A 24612-nucleotide genomic window follows, 5' to 3' on the forward strand; every position below is an offset into this window, starting at 1 on the left:
GTAACTCAGATCCCATCTCATCACAGGCCATTGGGCATATTTACCGCTAATAGTCAGAGATCAATTAATTGCCAAAATTAGGCTATCCCATCATACCATCCCCTCCATAAACTTATCAAGCTTAGTCTTGAACCAGATATGTCTTTTGCCCCCACTGCTCCCCTTGGAAGGCTGTTCCAGAACTTCACTCCTCTGATGGTTAGAAACCTTCATCTAATTTCAAGTCTAAACTTCCCGATGGCCAGTTTATATCCATTTGTTCTTGTGTCCACATTGGTACTGAGCTTAAATAATTCCTCTCCCTCCCTGGTATTTATCCTTCTGATATGTTTATAGAGAGCAATCGTATCTCCTCTCAGCCTTGTTTTGGTTAGGCTAAACAAGCCAAGCTCTTTGAGTCTCCTTTCATAAGACAGGTTTTCCAGTCCTCGGATCATCCTAGTAGCCCTTCTCTGTACCTGTTGCAGTTTGAATTTATCCTTCTTAAACATGGGAGATCAGAACTGCACACAATATTCCAGATGAGGTCTCACCAGTGCCTTGTATAACGGTACTAACACTTCCTTATCTCTACTGGAAATACCTCACCTGATGCATCCCAAGACCGCATTAGCTTATTTCACGGCCATATCACATTGGCGGCTCATAGTCATCCCGTGATCAACCAATACTCTGAGGTCCTTCTCCTCCTCTGTTACTTCCAAGTGATGCGTCCCCAGTTTATAACAAAAATTCTTGTTATTAATCCCTAAATGCATGACCTTGCACTTTTCACTATTAAATTTCATCCTATTACTATTACTCCAGTTTACAAAGTCATCCAGATCTTCCTGTATGATATCCTGTTCCTTCTCTGTATTGGCAATACCTCCCAGCTTTGTGTCATCTGCAAACTTTATTAGCACATTCCCACTTTTTGTGCCAAGGTCAATAATAAAAAGATTAAATAAGATTGGTCCCAAAACCGATCCCTGAGGAACTCCACTAATAACCTCCTTCCAGCCTGACAGTTCACCTTTCAGTGTGACCTGTTGTAGTCTCCCCTTTAACCAGTTCCTTATCCACCTTTCAATTTTCATATTGATCCCCATCTTTTCCAATTTAGCTAATAATTCCCCATGTGGAACCGTATCAAGTGCCTTACTGAAATCGAGGTAAATTAGATCCACTGCATTTCTTTTTGTCTAAAAAATCTGTTACCCTCTCAAAGAAGGAGATCAGGTTGGTTTGACATGATCTACCTTTTGTAAAGCCATGTTCTATTTTGTCCCATTTACCGTTGACCTCAATGTCCTTAACTACTTTCTCCTTCAAAATTTTTTCCAAGACCTTGCATACTACAGATGTCAAACTAACAGGCCTGTGTCACTTTTTCCCCCCCTTTCTTAAAAATATGAACTATGTTAGCAATTCTCCAGTCACTTGGTACAACCCCTGAGTTTACAGATTCATTAAAAATTCTTGCTAATGGGCTTGCAATTTCATGCGCCAGTCCCTTTAATATTCTTGGATGAAGATTATCTGGGCCCCCCGATTTAGTCCCATTAAGCTGTTTGAGTTTGGCTTCTACCTCAGATGTGTTAATATCTACCTCCATATCCTCATTCCCATTCGTCATCCTACCATTATCCCTAAGCTCCTCATTAGCCTCATTAAAGACTGAGGCAAAGTATTTGTTTAGATATTGGGCCATGCCTAGATTATCTTTAACCTTCACTCCATCCTCAGTGTTTAGCGGTCCCACTTCTTCTTTCTTGTTTTCTTCTTATTTATATGGCTAAAGAACCTTTTACTATTGGTTTTAATTCCCTTTGGAAGGTCCAACTCTACATGGCTTTTGGCCTTTCTCACTTTATCCCTACATGTTCTGACTTCAATAAAGTAGCTTTCCTTGCTGAGCCCTCCCATGTTCCACATCTTGTAGGCTTTCTGCTTTTTCCTAATCACCTCTCTGAGATGCTTGCTCATCCAGCTTGGTCTACAACTCCTGCCTATGTTTTTTTCCCCCCTTCTTGGGATGCAGCCTTCTGATAGTTTCTGCAACTTTGACTTGAAGTAATTCCAGGCCTCCTCTGCCTTCAGATCCACAAGTTCTTCAGTCCAATCCATTTCCCTAACTAATTTCCTTAATTTTTTTAAGTTAGCCCATTTTGAAATCAAAAACCCTAGTCACAGATCTATTTTTGTTTATCCTTCCATTTAGTTTTAATTGAATTAGCTCATGATCGCTCGAACCAAGGTTGTCCCCTACAACCATTTCTTCTATGAGGTCCTCACTACTCGCCAAAACCAAATCTAAAATGGCATCCCCTCTTGTTGGTTCAGCAACTACTTGGTGAAGGAATCCATCAGCTATCGCATCCAGGAAAATGTGAGCCCTATTATTATTACTAGCACTTGTCCTCCAGTCTATATCTGCCAGTAATACATTTTAACATTTTTAGAAGGTCTCTCTCTCTGTAAGTCTATGTTATGTAACTAAACTATTGTTAAAAGAAAAGGAGTACTTGTGGCACCTTAGAGACTAACCAATTTATTTGAGCATAAGCTTTCGTGAGCTATAGCTCACTTCATCGGATGCCGTGAGCTGTAGCTCACGAAAGCTTATGCTCAAATAAATTGGTTAGTCTCTAAGGTGCCACAAGTACTCCTTTTCTTTCTGCGAATACAGACTAACACGGCTGTTACTCTGTAAACTATTGTTGTATGTAAAGTAAACAAGGTTTTTAAAATGTTTAAGAAGCTTCATTTAAAATTAAATTAAAATGCAGATCTTATCAGTTTAGTGCAGTGGTTCTTAACCTGGGGTTGCACGCACCCCCTGGGGGTGCGAGATGCCCTTTCTGGGGGTGCGAGACATGAGATTTTTGTAGACGGTAAATCATCGAATACACAAATTAAGCACAGGCACATAAGTACAACTACTTTGTTTCATCAAACCTATGTATTTATTAACATTATACATTTTTTAACAATCATTGTAATATACAAAGTTTTTAAGTTTTCAAGTTTTTAAGCTAATTGTAGTGTAATTTTTGATAAGGGGTGAGAGAACATATTTTGAGAATTCCAGACCATCAGCGGGCTGAGCATGGGCGGGTGTAGTGTATTAAATTGCTCCCCCAGGAATGTGCTACTTACGGTGTACTACTTACGGCTGCTAGTCCTGATGCTCTGAGCAGCATGGTAAGGGACGGTTGGATAGGCATGGGAGTCCCGGGGGGCCTGATAGGGGTCAGGGCAGTCAGGGAGCAAGGGGGCTTGGGTAGGGTCCGGGGGGGGGGATAGGGGTGGGGGTTCCCAAGAGGAGGTGGTCAGGAGACAAGGAGCAGGGGGGGTTGGATGGGTGTAGGGTTCTGAGGGGGGCAGTCAGGGGGCAGGGGGGTCCTGGGAGGGGGTGGTCAGGAGACAAGGAGCAGGGGGTGGGTGGGGTTGGATGAATCAGGGGTTATGAGGGGGGGCAGTCAGGGGGTGGGAAGTGGGCTGGCTGTTTGGGGAGGCACAGCTTTCCCTACATCGGTATAGTGTATTAAATTTCTCCCCTTAGGAATGTGCTACTTATGGTGTACTACTTACGGCTGCCAGTCCTGGTGCTCCACAAGTAGCACATTCCTACGGGGAGAAATTTAATACACTGCACCAGTCAGCCTGCCGCTGGTCTGGGGTTCCGTTCACCCAGACCGGCAGCAAGCTGAGCAGGGTGGCGGCCGGGATCCCGGCTGGCAACAGCGTGCCAGTAAAAATCAGCTCGCATGCCACCTTTGGCACATGTTGACGATCGCTGGTTTAGTGGATATAAATGTGTGGTATAAATGGTATGTAATAGGGCACTGATGACATGTTTGGAAAAGGAGAGGGGAAGAGGATGAACTTGCCTGCTCAGTGAGCTGTCCATCATCACCCCCCACTGTCTTTGGATCCGAATTACTCCTCTGGTATCTATGTTCATAGTTCCTGCTGCTGTTTTCCGATACAGTTGATTCCAGATAGCAGAATTTATGCACAATTTCTAGCATGGTGCTAACTATTGAAACTTCTGGTGCCGTCAAAACATCTAGTATCAAAATCATTGTTGTCTTTAGACTCATGGTTACTCCAGATTCATCACAGGCTAGTGCAAAGCTATTGCAAAGTTGCTGGAGCTCCTTGTCGCTGTGTGCGAAAAATACTGCATCATCGGCAGAAAGAAGTTCTCTTAACGGCTGAAGTACTGAAATAAGGAGGACAGGTTGTACTTAAACATCTGCACAATGTCTTGCTTGCCTGCTAAAGGGAAGGAGAGACACCAAAAGACACGAAGGTTGCAACATCATAACTGTATACAAACAAAGGAGATGAGAGATTGCAACAACTACAGAGGAATCTCTTTTTTGTGTTACTGGCAAAGCATTTGCATGGGTCATTGTCAATAGACTGCAAATTCTTGCTGAACGTGTATATCCAGAGTCAGTGCAGCTTCCATGCCAGTACATCAACTATCAACATGGTCTTTGCACTAAGGCAATTGCAAGAAAAGTGTCAAAATTGTCAGTGATGGAGAATTCACGAAAACCCTTGGTAAATTGTTCCAATAGTTAATTACTTTCACTCTTAAAAATGTACACCTTATTTCCACTCTGAATTTGTCTAGGTTCATATTCCAGCTATTGGATTGTGTTATACCTTTCTCTGCTAGACTGAAGAGCGCATTTATCAAATATTTGTTCCCCATGTAGGTTTTTATCAACTGTGATTGTCACCCCTTCATCTTCTCTTTGTTAAACTAAATAGATTGAGCTCTTTGAGTCTTTCACTATAAGGAGTGTTTTCTAATCCTTTAGTCATTGTCATGGCTCTTTTCTAAACCCTCTCTTATTTACCAGCGTCCTTCTTGAATTGTGGACACTAGAACTGGACACAGTATTCCAGCAGCATTCACATGACTGCCAAATACACAAGGTAAAATAACCTCTCTACTCCTATTCGGGATTTCCCTCTTTTCACATCTGAGGATCACATTAGCTGTTATGGCCACAGCTTCACAGTAGGAGCACATATTCAGCTGATTACCCACCATGGCCCTCAAATCTTTTTCAGTCATTGCTTTCCAGGATAGAGTTCCCTATCCTATCAATCTGGCCTACATTCTTTGTTCCTAGATGTATACATTTACATTTAGCCGTATTAAAACACACATTGTTTGCTTGCATCCTACTCACCAAGCAATCCAGATCGCACTGTATAGGTGACCTGTCCTCTTAATTATTTACCACCAACCCAATTTTTGTGACATTTTTAAGCTTTATCAGTGATGATTTTATGTTTTCTTCTGGGTCATTAATAAAAATGTTAAATAGTATAGGGCCAAGAACCGCTCCCTATAGGACCCCACAGGAAATATATCTGCTCAATGATAATTTCCCGTTTACAATTACATTTTGAGATCTGTCAGTTAGTTAATATTTTGTCCACTTAATTTGTGCTGTGTAAATTTTATGTCTAATATTTTTTTAATCGAAATCTCATGTAGTACCAAGTCAACACCTTACAGAAGTCTAAATATATATTACATCAACACTATTTCCTTTATCAACAGAATTTGTAATCTCATCAAAAAAAATATCCAGTTAGTTTGACAGGGTAGGGTTTATTTTCCATATACCCATGCATTGAGCCTCGTGATTCCACATTCTAGTTTTTTAATCCAGATTGATCACTGCAGAGATCATTTTAAAATATTCAGTGTTGTCTTGTACAAATAGAGCTGTGCGCACATGCTAGAATGGCATACGTGCATTTTATTTTTTCTAGGAATTACCATATAAGAAGTGGTTGGGATTTGTTTTCTTATTATTCTCTGCCAGTAAAATTTGGAGGTTGTATTTTTCTTGATTAAATGTTTTCTCTCTCTCTCTTTTTTTGTTTTAAGTTATGCATTCTTACATGTAATTAGTGTAGCTGTAATCCATTTTCCATCAGGCTACCAGTGTTACCTTTCTGTTGACCTGTGCAATTAGTTACTTACCATTTCTGAAGGGTGTGGTGTGGTTTCGTCTGATTTGTTTTCATTTTTTCAGATCTCAAATCTTTAGCTAGGGCGGAAAGACTACTAATTGAACTATAAAAATATTTTTTTCAAGAACATTTTCTTTTTTGTTAAATAATAACCTTTAAGTGGTCGAAGTTTAAATTGTTCATAAAAATCAGTGACCTACTTGCTGATTCTGTTTATTTAAAAATAAAAAGCGAATTAACCTTAAAGTTCCTCTCTAATTACTGAAAATTTGTCAACACACTTTGTTATTTATGACTCTTACTTCCCACTTACGTCCATTACTGTGGAACCTTGCTTTAGTTTAGAGTATTAACTATAGGGTTGCCAACCCTCCCGGATTGGCTGGGAGTCTTCTGGATCTCCTGGTGGCTACTGAAACCAATCTGGGAGATTTTAATAGGCCGCTAAAAGTCCAGTCAGCGGTGTAGTGGGGCTAAGGCAGTTTCCCTACCTGCCGTGGCTCCGCATGGCTCCCGGAAGCAATTGGCACACCCTGTGGCTCCAAGGCACAGGAGTGTCCAGGGGGGTCACTGCGTGCTGCCCCCCCCCCCCCCCCCGAGTGCTGACTCTGCAGCTTCCCTTGGCTGGGAACCATGGCCAATGGGAGCTGCGGGGGCAGTGCCTGCAGGCAGGGGCAGCACACATCGCTGCCTGGCTGCTCCTGAGCCTAGGAGCCAGACATGCCGGCCGCTTCTGGGAGCCGCCTGAGGTAAGCCCGCACATCCCTCATCCCTTCTGGCACCCCAACCCCCTGCCCCAGCCCTGAGCCCCCTCCCACACACAAACTCCCTCCCAGAGCCTGCACCCCAAACCTCTTCCTGCACCCCAACCGCCTGCCCCAGGCTCAGCCCGGAGCCCCCTCCCACACTCCGAACCCGTCAGTCCCACCTTGTAGCCCAAAGCTCGCACCCCGTTCCACACCCCAACCCCGTGCCCCAGCCCGGTGGAAGTGAATGAGGGTGGGGGAGAGTGAGCAATGGAGGGAAGGGGGATGGAATGAGCGGGGCAGGGGTGAAGTAGGGGCGGGCAAGGGTGTTCGGGTTTTTGTGATTAGATGGTTGGCAGCCCTAATTAACTAGTACATCATGGCCCACAGAATAATGTGGGACTAAGGAATTTGTGTCTGTTTCTTTCTTGGCTTGGCCTCATGGGAAGAGCCTTAAAATTGTATTTTTGTTCAAATGAGTGTGGGTAATCTTGAAGATCATAAATCAAACACAATAGTGTAATACTCAGAAGTATTTTAAATGGGTACTTTCGTTCCAGTTTCTGAACATTTTTTCTTTTAATATTTTAATATTTATTTCATCATTTTATCATGAATATATTTGCTCAACCCAGTATATTTTATAATGATTGATAGTCATGAGGTACTGATACAAACTTGTAACTTTTGTCTGATATTAATATTGCATTTTTCCTCTACATGGCTATCTCAAATGTAAGTGTACTTATAACTGGTATCTTAACGTTATTATACATCACTTTCTTTCTCCTTTACAGTAGGGAAAGTGAGGGGCAAAAAAATAGATGGGGATTGGAGTGAGGTTCCACTTTCATGAAGGCCTTATTGTTTCCCCTCTTACAACTTCCTTTCTCCCTATATCTGTCTCCCATGATCATGAATATGCTGTGTGTAGGAGGGCCGGATGGGATTTCCGTAGAAGTCAGTTTGTCACTCATCACCAGCTATCCAGGTGGAGCAGCATGATGATCTTTTTAAGCCCCTGCTGAGAAATGAGACCTAGACAGCTTCTGGAATTCAGAAATTCCAGGTTTTGTGATTGACAGCGTATAGTGTGACAACTAAGCCACCAAACTAGCTTGTTCATCTCTGATCTTTTCTGTATTCAGTTCACATCTTAAAAATTTTTTCCAGCTGGAAAATATAGCTGGAGTTGAGACTGATCTATGCCTCTTTACATTTTCATAAAGTATGTTGATTCCTGCTTTTTACACCTATGTTATATCACATTTGCTTGTTTTGCTTGTTGCAGTGCTTTGCTTTTAGCTAATTGCATGCTTCATACTCTCTAATGATTTTTATCCTGTTTCTAGGAAAAGCTCTTGTCAAGATCTCTTCAAAGAGGTGAAGATCTTCAATTTGATCAGGTAGGAAACACTTTCATTTAAGATACTGCATTGTCTGTTTTTGTTTTTTCAGGTTGTATGGAATTAAGGTGTTCCATGCAAGCGGAGGATAACAGTTCTACTGTTCAGATGATTAACTTAGAATGTTAGTGTACTGGTTTATGTTAAATAATTACCAGAGATAATAAGTCCGATTTTTGTTACCTACTCTAAAATGTAATCATTAAAGGGTTTTATTTTCTCAAGGACCATTGCCTAGAAGGTGGAGAATGATACAGTTTCATGAACAGTTTTTGAATCTCTTTGACTTCAGAAAACTAGGATTTAATAAGCAACTTGACAGGGGATGCAGAAAAGGAGTTGGTATTAAGACATCACTGCAGTACTGACAAGTGGACTAGAATAGTCTGAGAGGGGATTGCTTTCAGGGGATGTAAGCCAATCACTTTTCTTTTTTTCTTCGGTAACTAAGGTGAAAGTACCTGGTCTGTTTTCACTTGAGATATGTTAAGCAAACCATTTCTGTTGTTTTAATTCTATTTCCTATTTTTAATCTTGTTTTTGTTGAGATTAGTTTTGTTTAGGAAGTTTCATTCAGGTGTCAAATAAGAAAATTCCATGAGGTGAGGTGCAGACGATCCTAGGCAAACCCAAGGTGGGAAGCTGAAAGACTAAGAAGGAGACAATAGTTAATGATGGGTGTTCAGACATATTTGATCATAATTGAATTTACAGCCTTGCTACTCAATATATGGCATGTGGTTGTGTTTTTTGTGTCCCCATCTCTGATTCTGCTATACTCATTTGATGTAATGTCCAGAGATGGATAGAACATGTTATTTAGAAGTAAGTGTCTCTGAAAGCCAATTTGCAGAGGGAGCTGTTTTGCAACGTAAGTGGTTTTCAGCATTGCAGCAGCTCCTGCAGCAGCATTGTCAGAGCTCTGGCTCTGTTGCAGCAGAAGAGGAGAACGTAAGGAGAGACCCAAAGGGGAAGCAGAGTAGACAGCCCAGGTGGAGAGAGAAGGGAAACTCTGAGTAGAAGTGAGGGGGAAGAAGAACCATGGAGGCTACCTTTCTAAACCTTTTCCAGTCAGAACAGCACTATGTTGGAGTGAGAAGCTGAACTCAACATGAGGAAAGAGAATACAGAAGGAGGCTATAGAACAGATGACGAAGGGGAATAGTGAATAAAGTAGGATATTGAGTGGGGCTAAAAACACTAAAAGGCAGACTGGAGAAAGGAAAAGTAGCTTGCAAATTGAAGGGGTCTTAGAGTTTCCTTTCTTAGGTTATCCCCCTTCTTTCTTCCTCCTACTGATAAAGTCTAACTACTCCTGTTAAAGATGACTTCTTATCCTTGGGTCAAAAAGATAATTATGAAGAGTGAGTAGTTTGTCTTTGCAAAGTACAGGATTGAAATTGATCATGTTTAAAAACTATAAATAGTGAAGTATGTTTTATAGGATAGATCGTTAACCACAATATTTGAAAAATAATAAAGAAATATAGTATTTTGCCTAGTTTTTAAAAAATGTTACATTATGTTGCCATCTTGATTGCTTTAATGCATTATTTTCTTTCTAAATCCTAAAGTGTGAATGTCCTAGCACACCTTAAGGCAGAGGTGGGCAAACTACGGCCCGCAGGCCACATCCAGCCTGCAGGACCGTCCTGCCCAGCCCTTGAGCTCCTGGCTGGGGAGGCTAGCCCTGGCCCTTCCTCTGCTGCCCCTCCTCCCCCGCAGTTATGCCGCTGCACAGGCAGCCGCGGCTGGCTCCATCCAGGCAGCGGGGCTGCGAGCTCCTGCCGCTCTGAGCAGCATGGTAAGGGGGCGGCAGCGAAGGAGGTTGGGTAGGGGAGCTGGGGGGCAGTCAGGGGGCAGGGAGCGGGGGGGGTTGGATAGGGGGTGGGGTCCCGGTGGGGAGGTTGGGGCGGGGGGTACCAGGAGGGGGCGGCCAGGGGACAAGGAGCCCGGGGGCGGGGGAGGGGAGGGGAAGGGAGGGTTGGATGGGTCGGAGGTTCTGAGAGGGGCAGTCAGTGGGTGGGGGTGGATAGGGGGTGGGGCCAGGCTGTTTGGGGAGGCACAGCCTTCCCTACCTGGCACTCCATACAGTTTCGCAACCCCGTTGTGGCCCTCGGGCCAAAAAGTTTGCCCACCCCTGTTTTAAAAACAACTTTCCAACCACTGGCATTGACAAATGATCAGAAAGGAAAAGGAAGAAAGTATGGCAGTGGAAAACTTCTTTCTTCTTTGAATGCATGTCCACATATATGTTGGTGCACGTGTGTCCTGTACACTCAAGCTAGAGACTTATGATCAGCAGTACCCGATGGGATGACTCATGTACCCTTAGTGTCCTTGTGTCTCCAGCTGAGGGCAAAAAGGGCAAATGTGTTCCAACTTTCCCTCTGTTCCTTCTCACTGCTCATGGCTACGAATTGAACCTCTCAGTGACTGCCTCTAAATTTTATGTAATAAGCAGTTAAGTACTAGCTAGCTAGTTAGGTCAATGTTGGAATTTTACAGTGTTTCCTTTTGTTTCTTTTTGAGGAAACTATTCTTGTTTATTTACTGGGGAAGTAGTCTCAGTACTGGTTCAGTCAAAAGTGAACTCATCCCTAGGTTGCAAAAACTGCCCAGTATGAGAGACAGAAATGCTCTTAAATGATGGGTAGGGTAAGTGCTTAATTTGCCTAGATGAGGGGCACATCACTGAGGAGTGTGCTATTTGGAAGTCATTTTGCAAATAAACCCAGAGATCTAGGAAACCTCAAGTTAAACTTAAAATGTTCCCAACTGAAAGATCACTGTGCCAGGTCTCTGATCTTAGTCTGCTTGGAGCTGGTTCATCTGACTATGCCTCATCTAGGAGCACTCCAGTAGCCACTTTATCTGGAGCCACAAACCCCTGACACAGCCTCATAAGACTTCTGAAGAGAAGTGCGTGCATAAACACATTGGGAAGAATATCACTTTTCCATAATTTATATTGTGAAATAATCGTGTGCTTTAAATGTGAATTTGCTTTGTGACAGCGTTCAGGTACATTATTTTAAAATATCTAGCATCTTCTAGTTAATTTTAGCATGGTTGCCTATATAGAGTATTTCAAAGCTCCAGATTAACTTTACAATATTTCCTTGTTTCTTTATCATACATTTTTCATTATGTTTGATTTAGAATGTTGTGATTACAAAAATTCCCTTGAATGAACATAAAGATTATTTTGTACAAAAATTACTCTAACATAACATAGAACTATTCAGACAGTATTAATAAATCTAGAAGAGAGGATGATTTGAAGTAACTAAATTATAAATCTTACATTAACCAATATACCTTTTTTATCTTTCCAGTTGATAAGCTCTATGAGCTCAGTAGCAGAGCACTGTCTCCCCTCCTTACTACGCACCTTGTTTGACTGGTACAGGCGTCAAAATGGAACTGAAGATGAATCTTATGAATACAGACCTCGATCTAGCACAAAATCTAAGGGGTAAGTGCCATTGGATTTTTTCCCCCCAGCAAATCAGCATTTGGTTCATATGTTTATTGCTATAAAAGTGTAGTTGTACTTTTTGGATAACAAAACATTTCATATTTTGGGGTCTTATTTCCTGGGTCAGAAGAGGCTAAAGTTTCTCAGATTTTGCCCTTAACCTGGGGAGAAGTAACACCTTGAATAACTTAATGATTCCTCGGGCTAATTTAAGGAGCAGTGTTGATGCACTCTGAAGTGATTCCTAACTAGTTCATGTCCTCTTGAGAGTGGGGGTTGTTTTTTTTTTTTTTTTTTTTTTGGCTACCTTTTGGGAGGGGTGGGGGAAACGAGGCATGGAAGCAGTAAGAAAAAAATCAGAAAGATTTTCTGGCCTCCTGAAACAATCCCCCCCCAAAAAATCCTGCTGCCCCCCAAACCTGTAATTCTTTCCTAACCATGTACTGTATTGGATATGTATCTGACTATTTTTACTTTAAAACAACCAACCAAGCACTAATGTATAACTCTTATACTACGTATCTGAATTAAGTCCTACATATAATGTTTGTTCTTAATTTCTTCCTTTAGGGATGAGCAACAGCGTGAGAGAGATTATCTACTTGAAAGGAGGGACTTAGCTGTAGATTTCATTTTTTGTTTAGTTTTAGTAGAAGTTCTAAAACAGGTAAGCTCTTTAGCTTCTACAAGGTGTGTGCTTGCTGTTAATCTTTTGTTTGTAATTGTTAACATCCAAATGTTTCAGTCATCTACTTCAAGTTTTTTTATATAAAACTCAGGCCAGTACAGGATGAGTACATGTGATGTTACAATAATTCTTTCAGCTGCACAAAGCTTTCCGCCTCTCCTACTTGCTCTCTCCTCAGCTCCCCATCCCTTCTTTATACCTTCTCTATTGAAATCTCTTAGAGGGCATGTCTACTCTGCCGCACAGTTTGGACTATGGGGATGTGACTAGCAGTGCACACCAAAGTTCTGTATTGAAAATCCCCTATGTAGACATTGTGGGGTGTACGAAAAGGTTTCTGTTTCACAGTGAGGTAATCATGTTTGAAGAGGACTATGTTAATGCAAAGAAAAGTCAGAATGAGGAAACATAATTCTTCTTTGAGTGTTCTCCACATATTCCAACTGATGGTGGCTGGTGCAGCTGAGATGTTGGAATGTTCTCATAGCAGCACCCATTACAGTACTTGCATGTCCATCCTATCCTTCCCCTCAATGTTCCCAAACATTCTGAGGATAAGGGGATGTGTTGACCTCTCCATCTCTGTTCCTTCCAACTACAGCAGCAGACAGATGTGGATGTCTCCAGATCTCTTGGATCCAGAGCCTTCTCTCAAGACTTTTTAGTGACTTGGATAGCTTTTTACTTTTAGTATAGTTAGTATAATTAGGATAAGAATAATTAGTTATTTAGGTCAGTTGTTTTTAGGGTAGCTAAATAGTTGTTAAAATCAGTTTCATCTACTGGCTAAATGGCAGATCCAAAGGCAAAACAATCCAGTTTTAAGAGGTGTGCATCTTGCCTGGTAGTCTTCCTGGAACTGGACACCCATGTCAGATGCTTGGCATGTCTTGGTGACAACCACTCTTATTTGACTTGCTCTATCTACAGTATGTTCACTCAGAGAGCACGTAAGGAGCATGTGAACAGACAGCAAGCCCTTTTGCTTCAAGAAGCTTTTCTGGCAAAGCTGCTTGGAATTGATAACTCTAAGGGATTCAAGCACAAGTTAAAAAGATGGGTGTCAGCACCTCGTACAGCTAACTCGAAGAAAAAGAGTACTATGATGGAAGGTCTGATTTTTGGCTCTGGAATAGAGTTCCATGACTGCCGCACAGTCTGTTCTCAAACTTTGAGCCAACAATGAAAGCTCCAGAGACTCCCTTGGCACTGTCATCTGAGGCAAGAAGCGAGTGGTGAGAGAAAAGCCATTAGATTGTCCATCTGTGTTCCAAAAAAGATAGCAAAAGACAAAAAAGCACCTGTTAGTGGTGTGACGTTACACTGAGGAGATTCATTGGCTCCAGATCTGTCAGCATTGGATCCTAAACTGAAAGCGAAGAGTGCTCATTAGGGTAAATTCCTTCATAAATTTCATCTAACGGATCCAAAGTTAGTTATGGAATCAACAAGTTTCTTCATCACAGATTCACATATTTACATCAGTTATTGTGGTAGCTTATTTCTGTATTTCTGAGTATATCTACACAAGATAAAAAACCCGTATCTGGCCTGGGTCAGCTGACTCAGAGTTGCAGGGCTTGGGCTCCAGGGCTGAAAAAATCGCTGTGTAGACATTTGGGCTCAGGCTAGAGCCAGATTCTCTATGCAGTGATTTTTAGCCCCAGAACCCGAGCCCCATGAGCCCAAGTCAGCTGACCCAGGCCAGCCACAGCCAGGCGGCGGGTCTTTTATCCCTGTGTAGATTCCGTATCAGACCAAATCACCACAAATATCTCTGCTTTTATGGTGCTAATGCATTTCCAATATAAGGACCTTCCTTCTGGCCTGTCTGCTGCCCCTAGAGTTTTACAAAATACCTTTCTACTGTAGCAGCCCCTTTGAGAAGACAAGGTATTTTCGTTTACCCTTATCTAGATGGTGGGCTCCTCAAACTCACATTTCAAAAGAGCTTTCTCAAGCTATGAGAGATTAGGACTTTTGATTGATATGAAAAAGTCCCACATCTGTCCTGCACAGAGAATTCCCTTCATACGAGCAGTTCTTGACACATAGGAAGGTAGAGCTTTTCTGCCATGCAAGAGGCTCCTCAGGATTCAATTTGCTGTAGGTACGCTAAATCAACAAAGTACCCAAAAAGTAACATTGTTCTTAAAGTCAAGAGTTTTAGGACTCAGAAGAAGAGGGGAGAGTGGGTAGAGAGCTTGAGTATTCATACTCCACGGAGTCCTAATAGAACTTGACTCTCGGCCGTGGAGCAGTAGAAGGAATTGAGGCAGCAGAGGGCATCTGACCCCCTTCTATAGCCTCACCCTCCGAGTGTTTGGGAATGCTATCAGAAGGGGTAGGAGGGAGTGTGAGCGCTTCAACGGGTACTGCTATTAGAAGGTTCCACCGGCCGGTGCAACCCAACTCTGAATATGCACTGTCCATCTGAAAGAACCCCAGTTAGATTCTTCATTTTTGTCCATTCTCAGTAGCATCAATATCAGCAATCATCAACCTACTACTTCGCAGAAGAGAGTTAGCTGCATGCTAACACTCGATATTATTTGCATTAGTTTGAACTTCACATTTATTCATGTATAAAATATAATAATAGAAAATTTTACAGGAGGAAAGTCCCAGGACAGAGAGGTGTATTGCATTCTCTGTACTTGAATCATAAAATTCTTTTTGGGGGGGTTGTGTGGGGACTGGAGGATACTTCTGAAATAAAAATAACTTACTCTTAGTAGTCTTTGAAAATTTAATTATTTGACAAAGCTAGCCTGTTTAAACATTTAAAGTAATGTAATGTGATTTGATTAGTTAAATAAATAGTAAAAAGTGGGTGTACATCCAGAACAAAAATGACCTTTTAAAGAATATATTTGGCTCTTTTTAGGTGCTGACTCTTAGGAGGCAAAATGAAAACATAGCTGAAAGGCTAAAAAGGAAAGCTCTTCCATTGAACCCAAAATATAAAACCTCTACACCTTTTATGTGATGCTAAACAGAGCCACTGTGAGATTGGCCCACTTAGATGTGTTTGTACCTGACCTATACACCTGATCTCTACACCAAATCTACTTTATTCTTAGGAAGAAATTGATGTGTGCGTGGCCACTCTGATATATAGTATTTATAAAATACTTTAATCATCAAAAAGCTTCATAAACATGATTTTTGACAGTTTAAAAAAAAACATACACACTGGGCAAAGGTGGGCTGTGCATTTGGGGCCAGTGTTCAACCATTTCCTTACACATTTATGTCACCTCCTTTGATGTGATACAAACTGGGCATAAACTCCTCTTCTCTGTTCTTGCTTTTTCTCTTTGCTCTTAACCAGATGGATGAGCTTTTAAACTGATGCCTTTGGCCTCCTTTCCCTGACATAAGTATCTTTACCCTACATTTGAGGTTAAATCTGGAATGGTCAGACCACATCAGTTAGTGAGGTCTGAAATGAAACAGTTAATCTAGACTCATAGCTATTCATGATATGCACATAATGATGTGATCACTTAATTTTTGATTGCCATTTTTGATTACTTAAACTCAGTAGTCAAATTATTTAACAGAATGCCACACATCACTGATGTGGAGTCATAGTGCTTGAATATCTAGGCACAGAACCTCACCTGGTTTCAATTGTCACAGCTCCATTGAAGTCAGTGGAACTGTGACAGTTACGCCATCTCAGGATCTGCCTCCTAATCTATTCTTGAATATTTCTAAGGGGCATAGCACAGTGGTATTTATGTACTGATATAATAAAGTGAAATTGTATCTATATTTCAGATACCTGTTCATCCAGTGCCAGATCCTTTAGTACATGAAGTTCTGAATTTGGCTTTTAAGCACTTTAAACACAAGGAAGGGTAAGTCAAGTTTAATTCATACACATAATATTTTTTGTTTTAATTCCCAGTGCTTTATCATCAGGCTGTTTTCAGACTGACTGCATAGGTTTTCTGTTCTGATTGCCTCACACCTAATAGATTTGGCGATAATACCCAAAAAATGTAATTAATATTGATTTTTGAAGCTAAAAATCATGACTGTTTAAAAAAAACGGCTGTGTGCAATAGAAGGCTTATTTTGTTTGTCTTAAAATATACAGCTTAATTTGCACAATAAGGGCAAGAAAAATAGAAGGTCGTTGTCAGGTTACATAAATAAACTCTTCCCATGTAGAGTGCTATATACAATTCCACCTTAAAAGGTATTGCATCCAGTAAGCCTACCAAAATTAACCTACACCAGTTCAGATGTTATGCATTTTTAAACTTAAAAACAGAATGTAGGTCTGAAAGAGTTCCCAGTGAAGTGTGGTCTTTCTATTCAAATTGGTAATTCCTCATTGCATGGAGCAACTTTTATGTTTTGTATACCGCTAAGCACACTGTTGATACATTCAAATAATATTTTCTAAAAGCACATCCTTGTTCTTTTCTTTTCTTCTCCCCACAGGTATTCAGGAACCAACACTGGGAATGTGCATATTATTGCAGATTTATATGCAGAAGTGATAGGGGTTCTTGCTCAATCAAAGTAAGCTTGATATTTCACTTCTTCCTTTTCCCTCTTTTTTTTTTTTCTCCAAAAGGTAAAACTATCCTCCCTGACTACTACTTACAGCACATTTATTAATAATGTTAGCAAACTGGAAGCTTTTCCATAGTTGTACATAAGAAAGTCAGCTACTAATCAAGCATTTAGCATAACAGACACATTGTTGTTCATCATTCCCATAGTCTAACAAAATAAGAAATGCTGTCCTTTCTTTGAAACATAAATTATACATTTTTCTATTGCACAGTGCTTCCTTCAATATGGCACTTTCCTCTCTCTCATTACTAGTCTCTCTCATTAGCTTGAGTACAATTCCAAGTCTAGTCCAATGAGGGTTGGAATAAAATGGGAGTGTTAATGGCTCATAACTTCATGAGATGCATATTGTGTATTTCTATCATTTAATAAGATTTTACAGATTAGACATTTAAGAAATATTTTCAAAGCTAATGAGTTTAATTTAAAAATAAGATCTAGTGTATCTTGCATTATAGGTACATTTTATGTACTTGTGTATTCAGGGTTTATTCTCTGGTTTGCCTATCTGCTCCATGCTTGCACCTGTAAGGTATTGAAATGCATAGGTATCCTCTCTCTCTGGGCAGCTTTTTGTAAATTACATTATATTTCCTCCTTCAAAGAATGGAACAGATACAACTCAAATGAAAAAAATGCTGTCTATATGCAGTTACAGAGACATGCCTCAGATATTTTTGTGTAAAGGCCGGTGAGTGTAATTGTAATTTTAAAGACAGGTTTCAGAGTAACAGCCGTGTTAGTCTGTATTCCAAAAACCTCCAAACCACTCTCCTTACAACGTGCATGAAGATCAAGGTGGGACATTTCCAGCACAAATACAGGTTTTCTCACCCCCCCCCCCCTTTTTTTTTCCCCTCCAAAAAACACACACACACAAACTCACTCTCCTGCTGGTAATAGCTCATCCAAAGTAACCACTCTCCCTATAATGTGCATGATAATCAAGGTGGGCCATTTCCAGCACAGATCCAGGTGTGTCTCCCCCCCCCCAACACACACAGAAACTCACTCTCCTGCTGGCAATAACCCATCCAAACTGACCACTCTCCCCACAATGTGCATGACAATCAAGGTGGGCCATTTCCAGCATAAATCACATTGGTGGATGTGCAGGTGAACGAGCCTCTGATAGTGTGGCTGATGTTGTTAGGCCCTGTGATGGTGTCCCCTGAATAGATATGTGGGCACAGTTGGCAACGGGCTTTGTTGCAAGGATAGGTTCCTGGGTTAGTGGTTCTGTTGTGTGGTATGTGGTTGTTGGTGAGTATTTGCTTCAGGTTGGGGAGCTGTCTGTAGGCAAGGACTGGCCTGTCTCCCAAGATTTGTGAGAGTGATGGGTCATGCCCACATATCTATTCAGGGGACACCATCACAGGGCCTAACAACATCAATGTGATATATGCCATCATGTGCCAGCAATGCCCCTCTGCCATGTACATTGGGCAAACTGGACAGTCTCTACGTAAAAGAATAAATGGACACAAATCAGATGTCAAGAATTATAACACTCATAAACCAGTCAGAGAACACTTCAATCTCTCTGGTCACGCAATCAGAGACATGAAGGTCGCTATCTTACAACAAAAAAACTTCAAATCCAGAGTCCAGCGAGAAACTGCTGAATTGGAATTCATTTGCAAATTGGATACTATTAATTTAGGCTTAAATAGAGACTGGGAGTGGCTAAGTCATTATGCAAGGTAGCCTATTTCCCCTTATTCCCCCCCCCCCCCCGATGTTCTGGTTAAACTTGGATTTATGCTGGAAATGGCCCACCTTGATTGTCATGCACATTGTGGGGAGAGTGGTCAGTTTGGATGGGCTATTGCCAGCGGGAGAGTGAGTTTCTGTGTGTGTTTGGGGGGTGGAGGTGGTGAGAAAACCTGGATTTGTGCTGGAAATGGCCCACCTTGATTATCATGCACATTGTAGGGAGAGTGGTCACTTTGGATAAGCTATTACCAGCAGGAGAGTGAGTTTGTGTGTGTGTGTTTTTTGGAGGGAAAAAAAAGGGGGGGTGAGAAAACCTGTATTTGTGCTGGAAATGTCCCACCTTAATTATCATACACATTGTGAAGAGAGTGGTCACTTTGGATGGGCTATTACCAGCAGGAGAGTGAGTTTGTGTGTGGGGGGGCGGAGGGTGAGAGAACCTGGATTTGTGCTGGAAATGGCCCAACTTGATGATCACTTTAGATAAGCTATTACCAGCAGGAGAGTGGGGTGGGAGGAGGCATTGTTTCATGGTCTCTGTGTGTATATAATGTCTTCTGCAGCTTCCACAGTATGCATCCGATGAAGTGAGCTGTAGCTCACGAAAGCTCATGCTCAAATAAATTGGTTAGTCTCTAAGGTGCCACAAGTACTTCTTTTCTTTTTGTAATTTTAAAATAGCTAAGTGCTCATTTATTCAACAAAACTATGCATCAGGAAGATTTTTAAAAAGATGCTGCCATTTTTTAGGTATATAGATGGAGTAAATAGAAAGCTGGCATTCCTCAAATGTTATTTGCTCTGCCTTCATTTGTTTTCTAATATGCTAATCACCACAGTATCTAGACATCAAATACAAGAAATAAAATCTGTCTACCTTAACTGTATCTCTTTAACTGTAGCTACAATATCATTGTCAGATAAAGTTACTTGAAAAATATGTTTAAAATAGAAATAGTATAAACTGAACTAAGCAATATCAATGTTTGCTATGTGTGTAAATTATCCAGGTTTCAGGCTGTTAGGAAGAAGTTTGTCACTGAATTAAAGGAACTGCGGCAGAAGGAACAGAGTCCTCACGTAGTACAAAGTATCATCAGCTTAATTATGGGGATGAAGTTTTTCAGAGTAAAAATGTATCCTGTAGAAGACTTTGAAGCATCATTTCAGTTCATGCAGGTAAATGTGCACCACCTGGAACTAAAGCAGACATCGTTTTGAAACTAGATTTAACTTCTGTGTGTCTTCATTAGCAAGGTTCTGTCTTCTTTGATGGCTTGCATATGTACACTGCATTGTAGGTGTGGTGTGTGAGCTCCTTGTGCATCAGTGCTGGAGACTTTTTCCCTAGCAGAAATTTAAGGAGTGGCCTTGCCTACCGCTGAGCCCTTGTGCTGTGAATAAGGGTATAAAGGGTGGAGACACCCTGTCCCTCTTCCAGTTCCTTCTTACCATCCATGATCAGCACATTGGTGTTCCATGTGAACAGCTATTTGATCTACCTAGTGGTACTCAAAAAGTTCTGATTATTCATTTTCTTTTCTTTTAGTGTTATAAGTTTAAATTTATTTCTTTTGATTTAGTCCTTCTTTTGTCCTTTTTTCAGTTTTTCTGGTCTCTGGATCCAGCCTACTGGGGTGGGGAGTATATGTCAAAGTCTCCTGGGGTTCAAATCTTATGCAGGCTGCAAAAAGCCTATGCCTGTTAGTGACCCTTGCTCCTGCTGCCTCAAGTGTTTTGGGTGAGGGCCACATCAGAAATAGATGCTCTATCTGTCACAGCTTCAAGACTAGGAAAAAGCTGCTGGAGGAGTGCCTCTGGTATATCTTTAGATCAGCTTTGGAGCCCTCTCAGTCACCTAAGGGAAGCTCAGGCCTCAGAAGCACAAGCAGAAGTCTGCATCCATTGCCTCAAAGCTTAGAGTGAGGGACTCTTCAACAGACGATCGTTCAGACATGTCGGTCCTCATCCTCAAAAGAAACCCGCACAATGCTTTCAAAAGATGAGCCTGGGAGCTTAAATTCATAGACACTAAAAATCATGGACTGAATAGAGACCTAATATTGCTTATTACAGCAATTTATAACCCACTAACAACCCCCCGCCCATTCCCTCCCCCCCTCCCCATATGACTGGAGGGGTGTTAACAGGCCACTTTACCTTGAATGGTCCTTTGAGATGTGTGTTAAATATTAATGCTAAATAATCATGTTCAAGTCCTGTATTTAGCAGTGACACTTTGATTTAGTTTCCCAGACCCGAAGAAGAGCTCTGTGTAAGCTTGAAAGCTTGTCTCTGTCACCAACAGAAGTTGGTCCAATAAAAGATATTTGTAATGGGCTGCCCCCCTCCCTCAGTTAGAAATTACATAAACTGGGTTCAGTAATAAACAAAATATGTTTATTAACTACAAAAGGTGGATTTTAACTGAATATAAGAGATAATAGAACAAAGCAGATTACTAAGCAAATAAAACAAAACACGCAAGCTAAGCTCAAAATACTTAAGAAACAGGTTACAAAATGTACTTTCTTACCCTAAATGTTATTTTAGGCAGGTTGCAAAGTTTCTGTGGTTCAAAGTTCCAGTTATATTTCTTTTCAGACTGGACCCCTGTCTCAGTCTGAACTCCCCCCCTGCCTTCTCTTCAGGTGGATTTAGCAGTCTTTCTTCTTGGGCAAACAGGCCATGGAGAGGAGTCATCCTGTTTGCCTTCCTCCCCACCCTTAAATAGGATTTACATAAGGCAGGAATCCTTTGTTTCTCAAACTTGACTCCCCTTCCCTTCCAGTGGAAAGTTACAAGAAGTCGTAGGTAATGTTTGCTATCAGGTGACAAGACCACATGACCTAGTAGTGTCACAGTTATGTCCTGGATGCCTCCCAGGAGGGAGAGAGATTAGTATCTTCATGGTTTTGTTGTGCCCTCCTGATGGCTCATCAAATTTGATGACCTGTCATCTGGTGGGTGTCTTCCCAATAGACACCCAGTTGTAATGGTTACATAGTCCATATTCCTAACTTTAGATACAAAAATGATATTTGCATACAAATTGGATAATCATATTCAGCAAATTATAACCTTTCCAATGATATCTTACAAGACCCATCTTGCATAAAGTACATCTCAGTTATGTCATATCCATATCATAAGCATATTTCCATAAAGAATATGGAGTACAATGTCACAATATTATCTCACCCACCTTGACTCTCTAATATCCTGGGACTGACACGGTTACAACAACAACTGCATATAACTTTTCCTCAGTCAACCAAAGTGTTTCCTTTCTGGACCTGACTCCACCTCAACTCTTTCCCTCTATCCCCCACAGTTGTGCATGGCTCCCATTTGTAAGGGGACAGTAAGATTGGTGTGGGTAGGAGAAGCACTGAAACTATAATCTTCAATGGGACAAAAAACAGCTGTTAATAACTTTAGACAAACTACTGTAAGTTTTCTACAACTGTCCCATCCCCAGCTGGGAACTTTCTAAACATGTCCCCTCCCTTCCCTTGGTCCAAACTCCCCTGGGCCCATCACGTCCGGTGTGCTAGCTGAGAAATGCACAGACATGGGCACAGTGACTGTTCACTGATAATCTGTTCTATAGCTTCTGCCAAATGCATAATAGTGGTGTGACGGGTTGGATCACAGAAACCCCTTTGGGGGCTGCCAACTGATGTGCCAAGACTACTTCTGCCCCTGCTTTCCCTGTCCTCTCAGCTTGGGACTTCAGTGCCCTGCCTGGTTTGAGCCAGACCCACTATCCTGCTGCAAACCCAGACCCAGGTCTGAACCACTTCCCCTTACAGCTGTAGGCTTAAACTGAAAGCAGCTTAAGAAGTGTTTCTGTCTTTAACACTCAGATGCCCAGTGGAGTCCAAACCCCAAATAAATCCGTTTTACCCTGTATAAAGCTTACACAGAGTAAACGCATAAATTGTTCGCCCTCTACAACACTGATAGAGAGGTATGCACAGCTGTTTGCCTCCCCGCCCCCAGGTATTAATACATACTCTGGGTTAATTAATAAGTAAAAAGTGATTTTATTAAATATAGAAAGTAGGATTTAAGTGGTTCCAAGCAGTAACAGACAGAACAAAGTGAATTACCAAGCAGAATAAAATAGAACACTCAAGTCTATGTCTAATAAAACTGAATACAGATAAAACCTCACCCTGAGAGGAATTCCAGTAAGCTTCCTTTTACAGACTAGTCTCCTTTTAGTCTGGGTCCAGCAGTCACTCACACCCCCCTTAGTTACTGTCCTGTGTTCCAGTTTCTTTCAGGTATTCTTGGGGGGTGGAGAGGCAGCTGAAGACAAAATGGAGGGGTCTCTCAAGGGTTTAAATAGACTTTTTCTTGTGGGTGGAGACCCCCTCCTCTCTCCTATGCAAAGTCCAGCTCCAAGATGGAATTTTGGAGTCACATGGGCAAGTCACATGTCCATGCATGACTCAGTTTTTACAGGCAGCAGCCATTGTCCACATGCTACCTTGAATGTCCTCATGTAGACTTCTTATGTGGATTGGAGCCTTCCAAGATCCATTGTGCGTTAAGTGCTTCTTGATTGGACACTTAACTTGCAAATTCCTTTCTAAAGAAGCTGACCAAATGCCTTACTAAGGTTATTTAAAATCAAACCAGTATACAGCCAATATTCATAACTTCGAATACAATGATGACACATGCATACAAATAGGATGAATAGATTCAATGGATCATAACCTTTACATAAATATGTTACATGGCATATGTAGCATAAAACATATTCCAGTTATGTCATATATACATTCATAAACATATTTCCATAGAGCCTTATGGGGGGCACCGTCACAAGTGGTTCATCAGAAATCTATAAAATCATTGATTTATGCCCTTATCTTTCTCAGGGACTGTTTAAGAGTTGAAGCAGAGCATGGGCTGTGCTTAAAATCAGGAATGTAGCACAGTGCAAGATGTGATATTGGTGGGGAGGATGGGTCTCCATTTTAACTTACCAGCCTTGGGTTCCTGTTCCTGTCATGGCTCAGTGCCCTCCTCTGGTTTGTCAAAGGGTTGCTTCCTCAACTTGCTTCTCCAGGTAGAGGTGCAGAAACATGCTTCTTGTCCTCCAGGTCTTCCAGGGTATCCTCCATGCTCACTGCTGCCTCTTTGCCCTGACCCTCATCGACATCCCATCGGACAGTGAGGTGGGGTTGAGGAGGGAGTTTTGAGCAACTTTAGGCTGTGTACTGGGAGCTCTTGACACCACCTGGTCCCATTCATCATAGAAGGGACATGTACGATGAGAGATTGTTGGAGTCTTTTGCCCTCCTGTACAGAAGCCTCAAGAGCTTGATGCATTCCCAGCACTGAGCTCAGTACCCTCCTGCTCCAGCCTCAATGAAATTTCCGGGTGTAGGTGTATGTTTCTGCCACTCCAGGAGAAGTCTTAAAGACTGTGTACTCCAACCACACATTGACCAGCACCTGGCAGGCCAGATTAGCTCTTTGCAAAGCAGGATCCAGGTTCACCTATATTGATCAAAAGAGTGTAGCAGAAAGCTGTTCTGGTGTAAAAAGTGCAGCATACTACTAGTAGTGAAAATGGGAGGACTGATCTTTATGGATTGGGTAAGGGTCAGGAACAAAGGGGTTCAGTGCATTGTGTAATTGGGTGCAGAGGACTATTGAAACTCAAAATGTGGTACATGCCCCTTACCCCTGTCCACACAGCAAATCTTGCATGGGTAAGAGGCTGTGCCACAGCCTGAGGCATGTACTTACTCATACCCCTCAAGCAGGTAGCTTATTTGCCCTGTATTCATGCCGTCTGACAAAAGTGCTTCTGAGGTTTAGATGTGGATAATAAGGGGGTTATGGCACAACCATGTGCATGGAACTGTTTATAGTTGCTAGTGTAGATGTAGCCTTAGACACCCTCCAAATGGATCACCAACTGCATTGCAATGGTTTATACTGCTAAGAGAGTAACATCTC

At 41.6% G+C, this 24612-nt stretch overlaps 1 protein-coding gene across 1 annotated transcript in view; it reads left to right on the plus strand.

The window, feature by feature from the left end:
- FRYL (FRY like transcription coactivator) overlaps positions 1-24612 on the plus strand; it is a 321897-nt gene that overhangs the window by 96980 nt on the left and 200305 nt on the right. The window contains exons 3-8 of the mRNA XM_074951439.1: positions 8093-8146; positions 11485-11624; positions 12198-12294; positions 16102-16181; positions 16774-16854; positions 19638-19806. Coding sequence (XP_074807540.1) covers positions 8093-8146; positions 11485-11624; positions 12198-12294; positions 16102-16181; positions 16774-16854; positions 19638-19806 — 621 coding nt within the window. The remainder of the gene's footprint in view (positions 1-8092; positions 8147-11484; positions 11625-12197; positions 12295-16101; positions 16182-16773; positions 16855-19637; positions 19807-24612) is intronic.

This window comes from Natator depressus, chromosome 4 (assembly GCF_965152275.1).
Source record: "Natator depressus isolate rNatDep1 chromosome 4, rNatDep2.hap1, whole genome shotgun sequence".
Taxonomy (NCBI): domain Eukaryota; kingdom Metazoa; phylum Chordata; order Testudines; family Cheloniidae; genus Natator; species Natator depressus.